The following is a 13,448-nucleotide window of genomic DNA, read 5'->3' as shown; positions in this document are numbered from 1 at the left end:
TGACCATTTACCTAGGTTTTCTTAGGGTTTGTTTGTTTCATGCAACTTAGGTGAGAAAGTGCTCAACTGACAATCCTGATGTAATCCTTTCTTCCCTCGTCTATAAAACAAAAGTGAATAGTAATAGTGAGAAAGTGCCCTGGCACAACAAGTGAGTCTTAATTTTTTCTTCCACCTACACTTTTCTCCGGCCACAAGTGCAGGTGCCAGGAAAGCTTTCGCATATTAAGGCAGAATTTTAGAAATCTGTGCTCATTTTCATGAAGTGTCTTTCCTTTACATGAGAATCAAACAAACAGCATACAAACCTCAAAAACCATTTAGAGAGAGAGAGAGAGAGAGCAAAAAAAAAGCAAGGCATTTAGCATTTACCATAGTTTTTCTTAGCTACAAAATATTATGATCAAAACCCTAAAACCCTCTTCCATAAACCTCAGAAAATACCATATTTATTCCTACCAGCAATTTTTATCCACAAGCACAAACCCATAAAAGAAAGGAGAGTAAAAAAAAGAAAAAGGAAAAGAAACCATTTTCCAAAGATAGAGAAATCCCGATTTCGACCCGTAATTACAGAATTAACCCCCTGGCGATGGCGTGGTTCGTCTCGAGGCTGGTGGTCTCGTAGACGGGCAGCTCCAACCCCACAGCCGTCAGATTCTCCAGCTCGAACAGATCGGAGCTCGAGTAACTTGCCGCATCGTCGTCGTCGCTCCCATCGTCGTCGTTCAGTTTCCTCTGGTACTCGGCGATGAGGTCCCGTGACCTCACCCTCTCGCTCATCAGCGGCGCCACCATATTCGCCTCCGCCTCCTCGCCGGAGACGTAGAGGCATTTGTGTCCGCACGGCCGGGAGTCCTCCCCGACGATCACGCTCATCGGGTAGAACCGCACCGACCTCCTCACCGTGTTATTCCCCCTCGTCGACGGCGTCTTGCTCAGGCACGATCTCGATGACGGCGTCGTGGTGGTGGACGACGAGTATCCCGACCGGCCGCACGTGTCTGCGAAGAAGGGGGAGTGGTGGTCGCTTCGCACGTGCGAGAAGGCGGAGGAGGAGAGCTTGGGCTTCTTGGCGGTGGCGAAGAGGGAGTTGAGGAAGTTGGCGATTCGGCTTCCGGGGGAGATGGGCTGCTTCACCTTCTTCAGTTCGTTGTAGATTTTCGACGCGCGAATTCCCCGGCTCTTCGCGAACTCTTCGGTCTCCATCTGGTGCTTCTTTGGCGGGTTGACCACCGGAGGAGAGTGAAGCTTTCCTCGTCTCGGGTAGAATGCCGACTCAGTCTCGGAGGAGGAAGTGGTGGAGTGGGAACGGTGGCAGGCAAAATGGGAGGTAGTAGTGTCAGTGGTGGATTTCGGGTTGTACTTGCGGCCGGAAAGGTACCGTCCAGAGTCGAGAACGCCGATTTCCGAGGCCTTCCGGCGGAGGACGAGCTTCTCGGCTGCTTTCTTCTCGTGGGGAGTTGTCCATTTATCGAAACGTGGGGCTCGCCTCGACGTGCATTCGTCGCTGTTGATCCTGTCCCGCATGGTGGCGGTGGTCCTTCGGTAGAGGCAGAGCTCGCCGTTGGCGTCTTCGGTGGACCTGTAGATGGCGTCAAGCAGAGACGAGGAGAAGGATGGGTTTCTCGGGAACGTTCCCTCTTTCGTTTCTGACCTCCATCTTTCCATCCTTTAGGGTAATTATTATATCTCCACTCGCAGAGAGAGAGAGAGAGGTGGAGATAGAAAGATGGGATGGCGATGGTGTTGGTCGGCTGAAAAAGACTCAAAAGCTGCAGAGATTGGAACAATTGGAGTGAGCAACAGTGAGACAGGGAGACATCTTGACGTCTTCAGATGAGTAGAGAGAGAGAGCAAAGGGTTATTGCAGCGAGAGAGGTGCAATCATTGCCTGCTGCAAAAAACAGAGGATGGCAGGGGAGAGAGAGAGAGAGAGACAGAGAGAGAGAGAGAGAGAGAGAGAGGTCACGCCTTAGTCCTTTTTAGCTTCGAGTATGGTTGTGTTTTTCTTGGTAATTTCCGAAGCACACACTCAAGTTTCCAGCATATTTAAAAGAAGGCGCACAGAGGATTTAAAAAATGCACATAAACTTCATTACAGTTAATTTTCAAAGGGCGCGTTTGCAAACTTGTGAAATGCTTTCTTATATGAAAAAGTCAGCGATTTTTCTCATATGGGAAAGTTCAATTTTCCAAGACAAAATGACTAAAAAAACATGCAATTTTAACATGTGTGAAAGTTTACCTGCAAAAGTCTCACCACCCTTCACCTATTTCTTGCTTGCAAACATGTCCTCAATTTGCACCGCATATGAAATATGACTTAAGAACTTATTAATCATCCCCCCCCCCCCTCTCGTATTTCAATCTCTATTTTTAGTTGGTCCTGTTTGTGGTGACATGGGGACGTCCACAATATAACGGATAAACACATTTTAAGGATAAAATCAGTGCAATAAAATAAAAAAAATGGCCAAATGAGTTATCAAATCGATATCCACTTAATTCGTCAACATCCAAACTCGATTTTAGAATATAAAGTTAAGATCATGTCATAATTTAAGAGACGATATTTTAGTAGTAAAAAGTTCGGTTAATTTAAAAAACATTTTATAAATCCATGTAAGAATTTCTTCCCGGTATATATCCCCTCCTTTGCACCAGAAACAGTGAAAGTGACTAGATTTGTACAGGGGGAATGATGGTATATTTGGAAACAGAATATGATGCGGTTGGCTCCATTATTTAGGTTCTTTAATTAAGCCTTTAAAGTTTATTGTATGAATGCATTGGCCAATATACAAGCTGGCAACTAGTGCTTACAAGAAGTTTCCTTGGTAAGAACATGGAGTTCGACTCTTATTATTATTATTATTTTTTATGTAGTAACGACGGCAACAAGATTCCAAGTGGATGTATTATTGCGGATGTATAAAGATTGAGTGAAATGGAAGCAGCATAAACTGTGAAACGGGTTGTAGGAGAGCAATACAAGCCAAGTGCTGTTAGGCGACGTACGTAGTAGAATATTGCATCATACCTACGGGTGTCAACGGGCCTGGTTTGCCCGGACCCTACCGGAACTAAACCTTATAGGGTCCAAGTATGGTGATAAATAATAAGACCCTGGTCTAGACTCTAAGGTTTGATTACTACATGGACCGGGGTATAGTTTGTGAAATTTTATAGCAGACTCGGACCCAATGCAAAAATGATAAAAAATATGGTTTTAATGGGTATGGTCTGGGTTTGGTTCATGTAGTTCTTATCGGGTCCGGGTATGTTTTTCTTATAGTGAACTCGATTAACTCGGGTCTGGACCCGGTTCCATACCCAAAAATCTGGTCTAAGTCTAGTTTCATCTGGTTCGGAACCAAACCTGACCTAAATGACTAGAGTCCAGCAGCTGAAAGCATCAGTAGTTTATGTCTTGACCTGAGTGCTATGAAGCGCATAGAATCTCATGTAGCAATGACCACTTTGTAAAGGCAAAATTCTTGCAGGTGACTGATAGCAAAGTACTACCATGAGAACCAACATGGGCTCCTAATATATGGTAGGAGCAGTTTGTGCAAGTCACCATGTAATGGGACGTTGCAAGTTCGAACCCCACTGGTATACAGGTGGTTGAATAACGGCCTGGTAGTTTGAACAGGCTATTGGCCTATCTGGGTTGACTTAAAGACTGTTTGTACAAAGGAGGGAGCCCAAATTCCCCAAGCTCTGTTAGAAAATAGTAGTACCATGAGGGGAAAAGATGAAAAGAACCCTTAATTAAGAGTGAAATAAGACATATGACCATAAGCTTACAAGCAGTGGGAGGATAATTTGACCCATGACCATGAAACAATGATCATCCCTTAGAAAATCTTATGATTTACATGGTCTCCAACCAATGCAATGAACTATTCTACGAAGTCCAACTAAAAACATCTCTACTTGAACTCATTTTTATGTGAGAAACCCTGATTTTTTAGCACATGACATCTCTTTCTTCTTGAAATAAAATTGCATCCAGAAAGGTGACACAAATGTGAGGGAAGAAAAGAAATACAAGCATGTTCATTAGAAAGATGTCAAGAGACTAGCGAATGCTAGGGGGTTGTTCATGGGGATGTAAACAGTTCGGATTCAGATTCCATGTGCCAATACCAGATCCGACTAATCCAATGTTGCCTAAATGTGTTTGGACTCCGATTCAGAATTGGGTGGTGAAAACTCATACAAAATCCACCTTTTTTTACATGTAACTGGATTCAGATAACCATCAAATCTGCATATTCATTCGATCGCAAAAATCTGAAACCATATTCATATCTGACTATAATCGGAGATGGTTTTGACTTACTAAATCTGTCTAACCAAGATATCAGACTAAATCTGATTCATTGATCGACCTAGTTGTTTAGATAGGATTATTTTTTTAGTGCGAGCTTTAGAAGCTAAGAGAGAAAGAATAACATTAGAATAGTTAAAATCCGGAGAAGTTCAAATTTGGAAGTCTTATTTTAGTTGGATGCACAAATTCTGCAAAGAAATCTCATCATTGATATGTAAAATGGCAAAGTGGGGATCCCAATAAGAAGAATAATCTGCCTAGCTAGAATATGTGCATGTCCATTGTTAGCCGTATTTGGAAAGATGAATAAAGGAAAAGGTCATTTTTAGTTTCATGAACTGTAATTGCTATTTTATTAGTCACTATTAATGATGGGGACCCCATATGAGTAATGATAGGGTGCTGCAGGAGCACCGAGTATAAATTAACCCAGGATATGGGGTGCATCTTCCTGATCAGACCTCATAGATGCGTCCACCATGGTTTGTTTACTAGGAATCATACATCCGATATGTTTGTTGAACGTAAAATATGATTATTCAAGTTATTAAATTTTTATAAATCATAAGCTGTTGAATTTTGAAGATCTTAAAAAACCTACCTGCACATTACAATCACATGATCCATGACTTGCTTTCTACTAAAAAATAACTAGTCATATTTTTAGGGTTTGATCATAAAAAAAACTCAAAAAATTATACGTGTATATATATAGGTGTAATAGTGGACACCCATCTCGTCCCACAATAGTGGACACAGTTGAACCACTGATAGTGCGCGATCAGTAGTGCCAAAAAATTTGCACAAAAAACGGGCTTTAGCGGTGATCTTTACCACCTCTAAAGCCAGTTTTTGCACAAAATCAGTGCACACCCTTGATCGCGTGCATCCGACAGGAAGGGCGTTCACTGTTATGCCCTCTCCATATTTTTTTAGACAGTGAAAATCAATGGCTCACAATTCATGAAAATAAGGGTCATCTAAACATTGTACAAAATATCATATTTCAATCAACTTTAACATATCAATATAATACACAGAACATGTTAAACATGATTCAAAGGTTAGATTTGCATTTGGAGCTTAGAAGTATGTAAATCAAGTGTGTACCACCATAGAAGTGACACATTATATATAAAGTAGAAAGTAGTTGCCTACAATGATCCGTGCCTACTGCATATGGGACTTTTGAAGGGTTCTTTTCCATGCACTTCTCGAATCTGACCATACAGATGCAATCTACTTATTTGATTTTATAGGAATTGACTCTGGCATCGCTTGATTCTAATGTGCAAGTAGATTTTTATAAGGTTTGAAAATCGACAGTGTAATTTTTTTTTTTAAATATTATAAATATTATAAATATTGAAGACTTAAAAATTCATGTTTTTTTTAATAAAAAACATGATCCAAGTGTTTTTTCCTAGTAAATCAACCATGCCAAACACATCTGCATGGTCAAATTTGAGAAAAACAACTCTGAAACCCCTTCGGTTGTGGTAGGCTGTCGTAGGTAGCTGCACCCTCCTTCGCTCTTCTCTCTCTCTCTCTCTCTCTCTCTCTCTCTCTCTCTATATATATATATATATATATATATAGATATATAGGAAAAGTGGTAGATGCTTAATCCATAGCTACCTAAACAACACACACACTGACAATCCATCATGCATGTGTGATGGACGGTGAACATGCACAAATGCGTAAAAGTGCTTTTAAACATGAAAAATAATGCTTTAGCGGTGCTTTTGAAACGCCGTCAAAAGTTCATGCGGGACACACCCATCATTTTTTAATTATTTTAGCGGTATTTTGAAGCACCGCTAAAAAAACACTGAGCATACATCATGCACATGATGGATGCTTAGCATGAGTGCTTTTTCATCAAGCATGTATAGATGAAGCAACTACCACTCACTCATATATATATATATATATATATATATATATATATATATATATATATATATATATATTGTTACTGGATATACCAATGTTGCCTGTTTTGGTATCGGCCCTCAATCGTTGGACAATTGATTCAGTTGTATCAATCGTTATCGATACTCAAGTGAATCGTTCTGTATCGGCAAAAAAGTAATAATAAAATATTACATGTCAATCATAAAGTGACACGTGTTAAAACCATTAAAAAAATATTATTATTTTTTTAGTTTTTTTGTATTTATTAAAAAATAGTTGATTCAAGGGTGAAGCATATCGATTTTCTGCCAAAGCGATGCGTATCAGCCGATATGCACCAATACCGATAACATTGGTATATACTATCTAGTTGGAAAATCATAAGTACAAGTTTTATCTAATGAATCTTACATCATAAATGTGTTTAAGATAGTTTGTTTACTTCATACACTTTCGATCATCTTTTAATTTTTGATGTAAAAATACAATCTTTTTGAACCATGAAGTTTTGGTATATTGTAAAGTATTGAATTTCAAACTAGTTAAAAAACCAACAATCATGTTGCAAAAACATGAACCAATACTGGTTTAATTTCTACTAAAAGAAAATATGCAAATCACATATGTAATGCTATATTTATAAAATCGTGAAAAAATAGTGTTATACTAAATTGCATGTACGTACAAATCTGAGGCGGAACTAAGAATCTAAACTAGGGTGGGCACAAATGCATAATAAAAAAATTTAATTACTAATAAACTATACTAACACTATGTAAAAAAACAAAATAGTTATTTTAAAGCTTACCTTCATAAAATCAAATGTCTACATTGCAAAAATAATTGGATGGTCAAGCTACCTCCATAAAAGTATAACTATATGAAAGACTAAAACAAATTACACAAAAAAACCTAAAATCTTAATGGAAATAATTCCTAGTTGAAAAGACAAAAAATAGACAACCCTTTAAACTCTAATTAGACATTCATGTCATTTGAACAACGTAAATCAAAACCTAAATCCTAGCAAAATTCCTATGGATAAAAAATTGCTAATATTCTAACCAAAATCAAGCTTTCTAACGATAATTGAAAAAAAACACACAGAAAACCCTTAAAATCACAACTAAACATTTATGTCATTTTAAAAGAACCAAATCAAAATTACAAATCCTAACAAACAACATTTATAGATATGTTAATTGAAAAAACCCTAAAATTCTAATTAAAATTAAGCATGCATTCATAGAACCATGTTTAATGTTGATTGAAAACAAAAACTTAAAAATACCTCGAAAGTCTAATTAAACATTCATGGAATTTGAAAAACCAAAATAAAAAACTTAAATCTTAACAAAAGTAAAAAAATCAAGGTTTTGGTATCCAAAATCAAGCATTCATTAATATGAAGTCATCCTAAATGATAATTGAAAAGAAAAAGAGCATAAAAAAACCCTAAAACTCTAATTAAATATTCATGTCATTTGGAAAAAACCAAATAAATACCCCAAATCTGAAAAAATCATTAATTTATACTAATTGAAAAAACCCAACATGAAACTACTAATATTCTAACCAAACTCAAGCATTCATTATTCATGGAGTCATCCATAGTGTTAATTGACAAAAAAATACAAAAAAACACTAAACCCTTAATTAAACATTCATGTTATTTAGAAAAATTAAATCAAAACCTTAAATATTAACAAATATCATACATTATGCTAATTGAAAAAAAAAGAACCCCGTAACTTAAAACCCTATCACATTCATTCATGTAAAATGGGAAATGATCATTTAAAAAAAGAAAGAAAGAAGAAGAAGGCAGGGCATTGGGCCCAACATTGGTCACGCATCATTCCTCATGGGCCATGCCCATTCCCTTTGATCCAAGAGAGAGAGAGAGAGAGAGAGAGAGAGAGAGAGAGAGAGAGAGAGAGAACATTCACAGGGACGTGTTTTTATACATGGGTTGGGTCTCAGGGTGGGTACTGCACAACCTTGGGCCGAACTCCCTTGTTCGAGATTCTCAGGTCAGGATGGGCATGTGCCCACCCTAGATCCTATGTGTCTCTTCCCCTGGTATATATATAGGTGATAGATGCTAACGGCCAACTAACCAGGCTTTTGAAAGATTTTTTTTTGTTTTTCTTAAATCTGATCATGCGTTCTACATGCTTGATTTTATAGATTTTCATAAATATTTAAAGCTTAAAAAATATTATTTTTTCTATCAAAAAACATGATCAAAGTATCATTTTCTAGTAAATTGATCATGTCAAACACATTTGTATGGTCAGATTTATGGAAAACATAAAAAACCCTTAAAAATATGATTAACTGGTAGGTTAACTAGAAAAGTGGTTAGCAGCTACCACTCTCTCTCTCTCTCTCTCTATATATATATATATATATATATATAGAGAGAGAGAGAGAGAGAGAGAGAGAGAGAGAGCATAATAATAGAGACCCAATCGTCAGACCAGTGTCGCTCACTGAGCGTCCAATTTCGTGCACAAAAAAAATGAAACATGTGTTTTAGCGGCGGTGTTGACTGCGCTAAAGCGCTGGGTGAAAAAACCGCCACTAAAACCTTTTTTCTTTTTGTTTAAATCAGTGGCCACCGCTGATCGCATGCACGATAAGAAAAGAAAGAGAATAACAATATAATAAATTTCCTTCGTATCATAGAAATTGAAATAGCTCTTGCTGCTGCTCCAATAACATATTGAGTTTATGGGCGCCCAATATACTATCATGGGCAATCTTTGAGAGGGGAGCCCATTACATGCTTAGTCAAACCCGATCCATTATAAAGATGGGCTGGGAGTGGTGGACAACCTCAAAACCTAATGGAATAAAGCAAATGGATCGGAGTCCAGCCAGGTTGAGGCTGGCCTATGCTTGTGTTTGAGCTAGGGCTGGTAAATGAATCAAATCAACGTCCCAACAAAGCTTGTGAGTCAAACACTTGAACCATCGACACGTGTGCTATAAAATGTATGTAAAATATATTTATTATTACTTAACATGCCTATGCGAGCTGAGTCAAGCATAACACTCTTGTTTGTATTTTGATCTAATGCCTATATATTTCGCCAGCTTGAACAAGCTATTTTATGAACTGAACCCTATCCGAGCCACAAGCAGCTCATCTCATTTCCCAATAGGGCTAAAAATGGGTCGGATATGGTGAGGTATCCGATCCGAGTCCGACAAGTTATTTCCAGACTTGGATCCTCTAAGTAGAATCCGAATGTGCATATGGATGAGATTCAGATCTGTACAATCGGATTACTTTTTTATTCGGATCAGCATTTTAAGTTGGATCTAATAAAAAATGATCCAATAGCATTATTTACATGTAAATAGCTTGTTTTTTGTTCTATTTTCAATGGATCCAGTAATACCACATCTGTTTCGGATTAGGATTAAACTTTACCTTATTGGATTTAATTGAGATTTATATTTTAGATTAAGATTCAGATCCAATAAGATCTGGCCCGAATCTCCGTTTGAACCACCTGTTTCCCAATCTCAGCCACTGAATTTGGGGAAATACCATTCTTGATGGGGACAATCTAACTAGTTGCTGCTACGGAATAGGGAAACCACATTCAATGGGAATTCCATTTCATCAAACAACGAATATGACACGAGCTGAGAATGCCAATTCCTAATTCCGCAGATCATGTCGTTGCATCATTCTCCTACCCTAAGAGCGCAAATTTCCATCCATAGAAAGAACACGAACATGATATAAGGTTGAAAGAACTGAACCAAGCACGTTTGATTCAAAGAGTGTCAAATCCAAACAAAAAGCACCTCTCTCTCTCTCTCTCTCTCTCTCTCTGTCTCTCTCTCTCTCTTTATGACCACCATTATCCAAACGTCCAAATTCCAGGATTCTGCAATTGGGTTTGCGATCAAAGTGGCCAAAGACGTCCAACACTTGAAACAAGTCCATGCTCACATAACCAAGGTGGGTGTCGACCAGTACGAGACACTGCTCTCCCGGATACTTCATTTCTCCACCCACCTCAACTATGCACGCCAATTGTTCGACGAAATCCGAACGACGGACCAGTTCCTTTGGACCGCCATGATCCGGGCGTACACCAGGAAAACCCTGAGCGCGGAAGCCTTCTTGCTCTTCCGATCTATGCACCGTAACAACGTCCCTCCCAACGAATTCACATTCTCCTCTGTCGTCCATTCTTGTGCCCACCTTGCTTCCGTTCGAGAAGGGAGAGAGACCCATTGTCAAATTATCAAGTGTTTTTCCCCGCCTGGTGCATTTGTGGAGACTGCCCTTCTCAACATGTATTCTAGGTTCTGCGTTATGGATGATGCGCGCCAAATGTTTGATGAGATTTGTCAAAGAGATGTAGTATCCTGGACGGCTATGATTGATGGGTACGCTAAGGCTGGGTTGATGGATGATGCCCATAAGTTGTTTGTTGAAATGCCTGAAAGAAATGTGGTTTCATGGACTGCTATGGTTGGTGGGTATGCTGATGCGGGAAACATGGATACTGCACGCGGATTGTTTGATAAAATGCCTGAAAGAAATGCGGTTTCATGGACAAAGATGATTGCGGGTTATAGCAAGTGTGGAGATATCAGCTCTGCACAGCAGTTGTTTGACAGAGTGCCGGTACATGATGTTGCTACTTGGTCTGCAATGATCTCTTGCTACACTCAAAATGGGCTTCCAAGGGAAGCAATGGATCTGTTTGAACGCATGAAAGCTTCTAATATTAAGCCCAATGAGATTACCATGGTTAGTGCGATATCTGCTGCCGCTCAGCTGGGTGATGCGAAGATAGCCCATGATATTTTAGGATGTATAGAACGCTGGAGATTAGAGATGACTGTCTTCATGGGAAACGCCTTGATTCATATGCATGCCAAATGTGGAAACGTGGAACATGCATATAGCGTGTTTAACAAAGTGTCTGATAGAGATGTTATTACATACACTGCTATGATCAACGCGCTGGCTGATCATGGGCGTGGGCAGGATGCTCTTGATGTCTTCTCAAGGATGCAAAGAGAAGGGATCAAACCAAATGGGATTACTTTTGTGGGAGTTCTTAATGCTTGCAGCCATGCAGGATTGGTGGATGAAGGATGCAAGTATTTTGAGTATATGAAAAAAGAATGCCGGATCGCTCCCATGACTGAGCATTATGCCTGTGTGGTTGATCTTCTCAGCCGAGCAGGACGCCTTGATGAAGCATACAAGGTCATCACAGGGATGACAAAGAAGCCGGATGCAGCTGTTTGGGGAGCACTGTTGAGTGCATGCCGGGTTTATTCTAACGCCGAATTGGGGGAAATTGCAGCAAAGCATCTCTTTGAACTCGAGCCTGGAAACACTGGGAATTATGTGCTTTTGTCAAACATATATGCCTCAGCAAACAAATGGGGAGAAGCGGCAAAATTGAGAAAAGAAATAGAGGAGAGAGGGATGAGAAAATCGCCCGGCTGCAGTTGGGTCTCCAGATAAACCTACATTACATTGTTCGAAGGCATTGCTTCATGGTAGGGAAGATGCTCAATATAAGAGAGCTCAAAGAGACAACGAGTCTATCAGTTAAAGATGCTAGGAAGAACCACAGAAAACACAGCCACCACAGAGAAATTTTAATGCAAGAAAAGGGATAAACCAAAAAGAAAAGCCAAGGACAAGACTCTTACTTTACATACTCATAGCCACCCAAACTCATTTTTTGAAAAATCCACATCTCACAATGCCTGCAAAGGCCACCCCAATGTACCATCGGCAAAGTCCAGTTTACATTACAAGAATTCATGCTTCCTGGAAGTTTCTAATTATTGCATTTGTTTTGTACATAAATAAATAGTCACGTATTATGTACAGTTATACAGATCCTATCATGGTTTCTTATGTACATTTCTCCCATTCTTGCTTGCTATCTTGCCTGACTGCTTGGATGTCGATAGAGTATGTTGCCGCCAGCTCTCTCAGACACGTACCAGGATTTGTGCTGGGATTGTAATTGAAGAACGTTTCAGGGAACTTGTGAACTGTAAATCCATACAAAGATATAATTATAAAAAAAAGTTTAATGACATTTATGGCACGTTTGTAACCTCTTTGATTCTCGGATTTTTGTCAGGTTCCTATGGTTGCAAATCAGAATCACAGCACTTCCTCAAGTTTGGTGTAACATGAGGCTTTAAGTTGTGTTTGTGATTCCCGCTAGAGAATGCTGACCTTCTAATCGAGAATCATAGCTTTTGGAACCTCAGTTATGATTACTCATTTGATCCGTAACCAAAGCTAACACACCCTTGGGGAAAACACAGAGGAAACAAAAACTTATGGAACAAGGACAGGTTCAAATAAAATTTCTTCCCTTGGGAGAGAGAGAGAGAGAGAGAGAGAGAGAGAGAGAGAGACCTGTTTTGCTGTTGGTTGGGCGCTAGCTCTCAGTAGGTTCCTCCAGTTATACTGCATTTATCAACTCAAATCAGAGAGCATGATAAGAACAATTTTCCTGAAAAAGAATTAAAAGCCTAATGGCCACCATAAGCACGAAATCCTCCCCATAAACTTGATTAGTTCTAAAAAGAATGTGGTTTGATGCGGGCTTTATTGGCTATAGTGGCCATCACCTACAAACGCTCCTTTATTTTTATTTTTTAACTGTTTTACTTTTTTTCCTGTTTTATTCTCCATCTAAGGTAAAATCCCTTATTGTGTATGGCCGCCTTTCACCTTTAAATTGCTGCATTTGGCAATGCATGTCACAGAGATCGTTTTCCAAACTCTGCATTTGTTCCTCATATTTCTCATTATTGCATGCTTAAATGCGGGTTCGAGGGGGAGAATTCTCTTGCTATTGTTTGATACGGACTTTTTGGGCATGAATTATTTCATGAAGCTGCCTATGTTGTTGATGATGATACTTGAAGGCTCTGAGCTGGATTTCATTTTTCGCTGCACTTCCCTTAACATTAATTTCAAGTCTGTATTCTCATTTTCCAAATCAGACCATTGCGTGCTATCATATTCATAGGCCACTTGCTTTCCTTGTCTATTCGACTCTACCATAACTTGCTTTGAGTCAAGACCGTTTAATTTCTTTTCCCGATTGACTCTACTACCGTAAATAGCCTTTGATTATAGATTATCTGCTTTTCTATTCCAATTGAG

The 13,448-nt window shown here is 39.1% G+C and overlaps 1 protein-coding gene and 1 pseudogene across 2 annotated transcripts; one reads left to right on the top strand and one right to left on the bottom strand.

Annotated features, from left to right (window-relative positions):
- Positions 1–570: 570 nt before the first annotated feature.
- On the bottom strand, positions 571–1,671 carry LOC149846889 (protein BIG GRAIN 1-like B). Its single transcript, XM_089992871.1, has one exon. It carries the CDS (start codon positions 1,669–1,671, stop codon positions 571–573), a length of 1,101 nt encoding a protein of 366 aa, XP_089848997.1.
- An 8,462-nt stretch (positions 1,672–10,133) lies between these two features.
- On the top strand, positions 10,134–12,171 carry LOC149846888 (putative pentatricopeptide repeat-containing protein At5g37570 pseudogene; annotated as a pseudogene). The gene has a single exon (XR_016428489.1). The product of XR_016428489.1 is annotated as a putative pentatricopeptide repeat-containing protein At5g37570 pseudogene (transcript).
- Positions 12,172–13,448: the final 1,277 nt, after the last annotated feature.

Source organism: Nuphar pumila, chromosome 2 (assembly GCF_984573655.1).
Source record: "Nuphar pumila chromosome 2, dmNupPumi1.hap1.1, whole genome shotgun sequence".
NCBI classification, from domain to species: Eukaryota; Viridiplantae; Streptophyta; class Magnoliopsida; order Nymphaeales; family Nymphaeaceae; genus Nuphar; species Nuphar pumila.
This window is presented reverse-complemented; position numbering and strand designations above follow the sequence as displayed.

What these genes read in the sequence shown, in the direction of transcription:
- LOC149846889 (XM_089992871.1), bottom strand. Translation starts at nt 1,671, where the DNA reads ATGGAAAGATGGAGGTCAGAAACGAAAGAGGGAACGTTCCCGAGAAAC.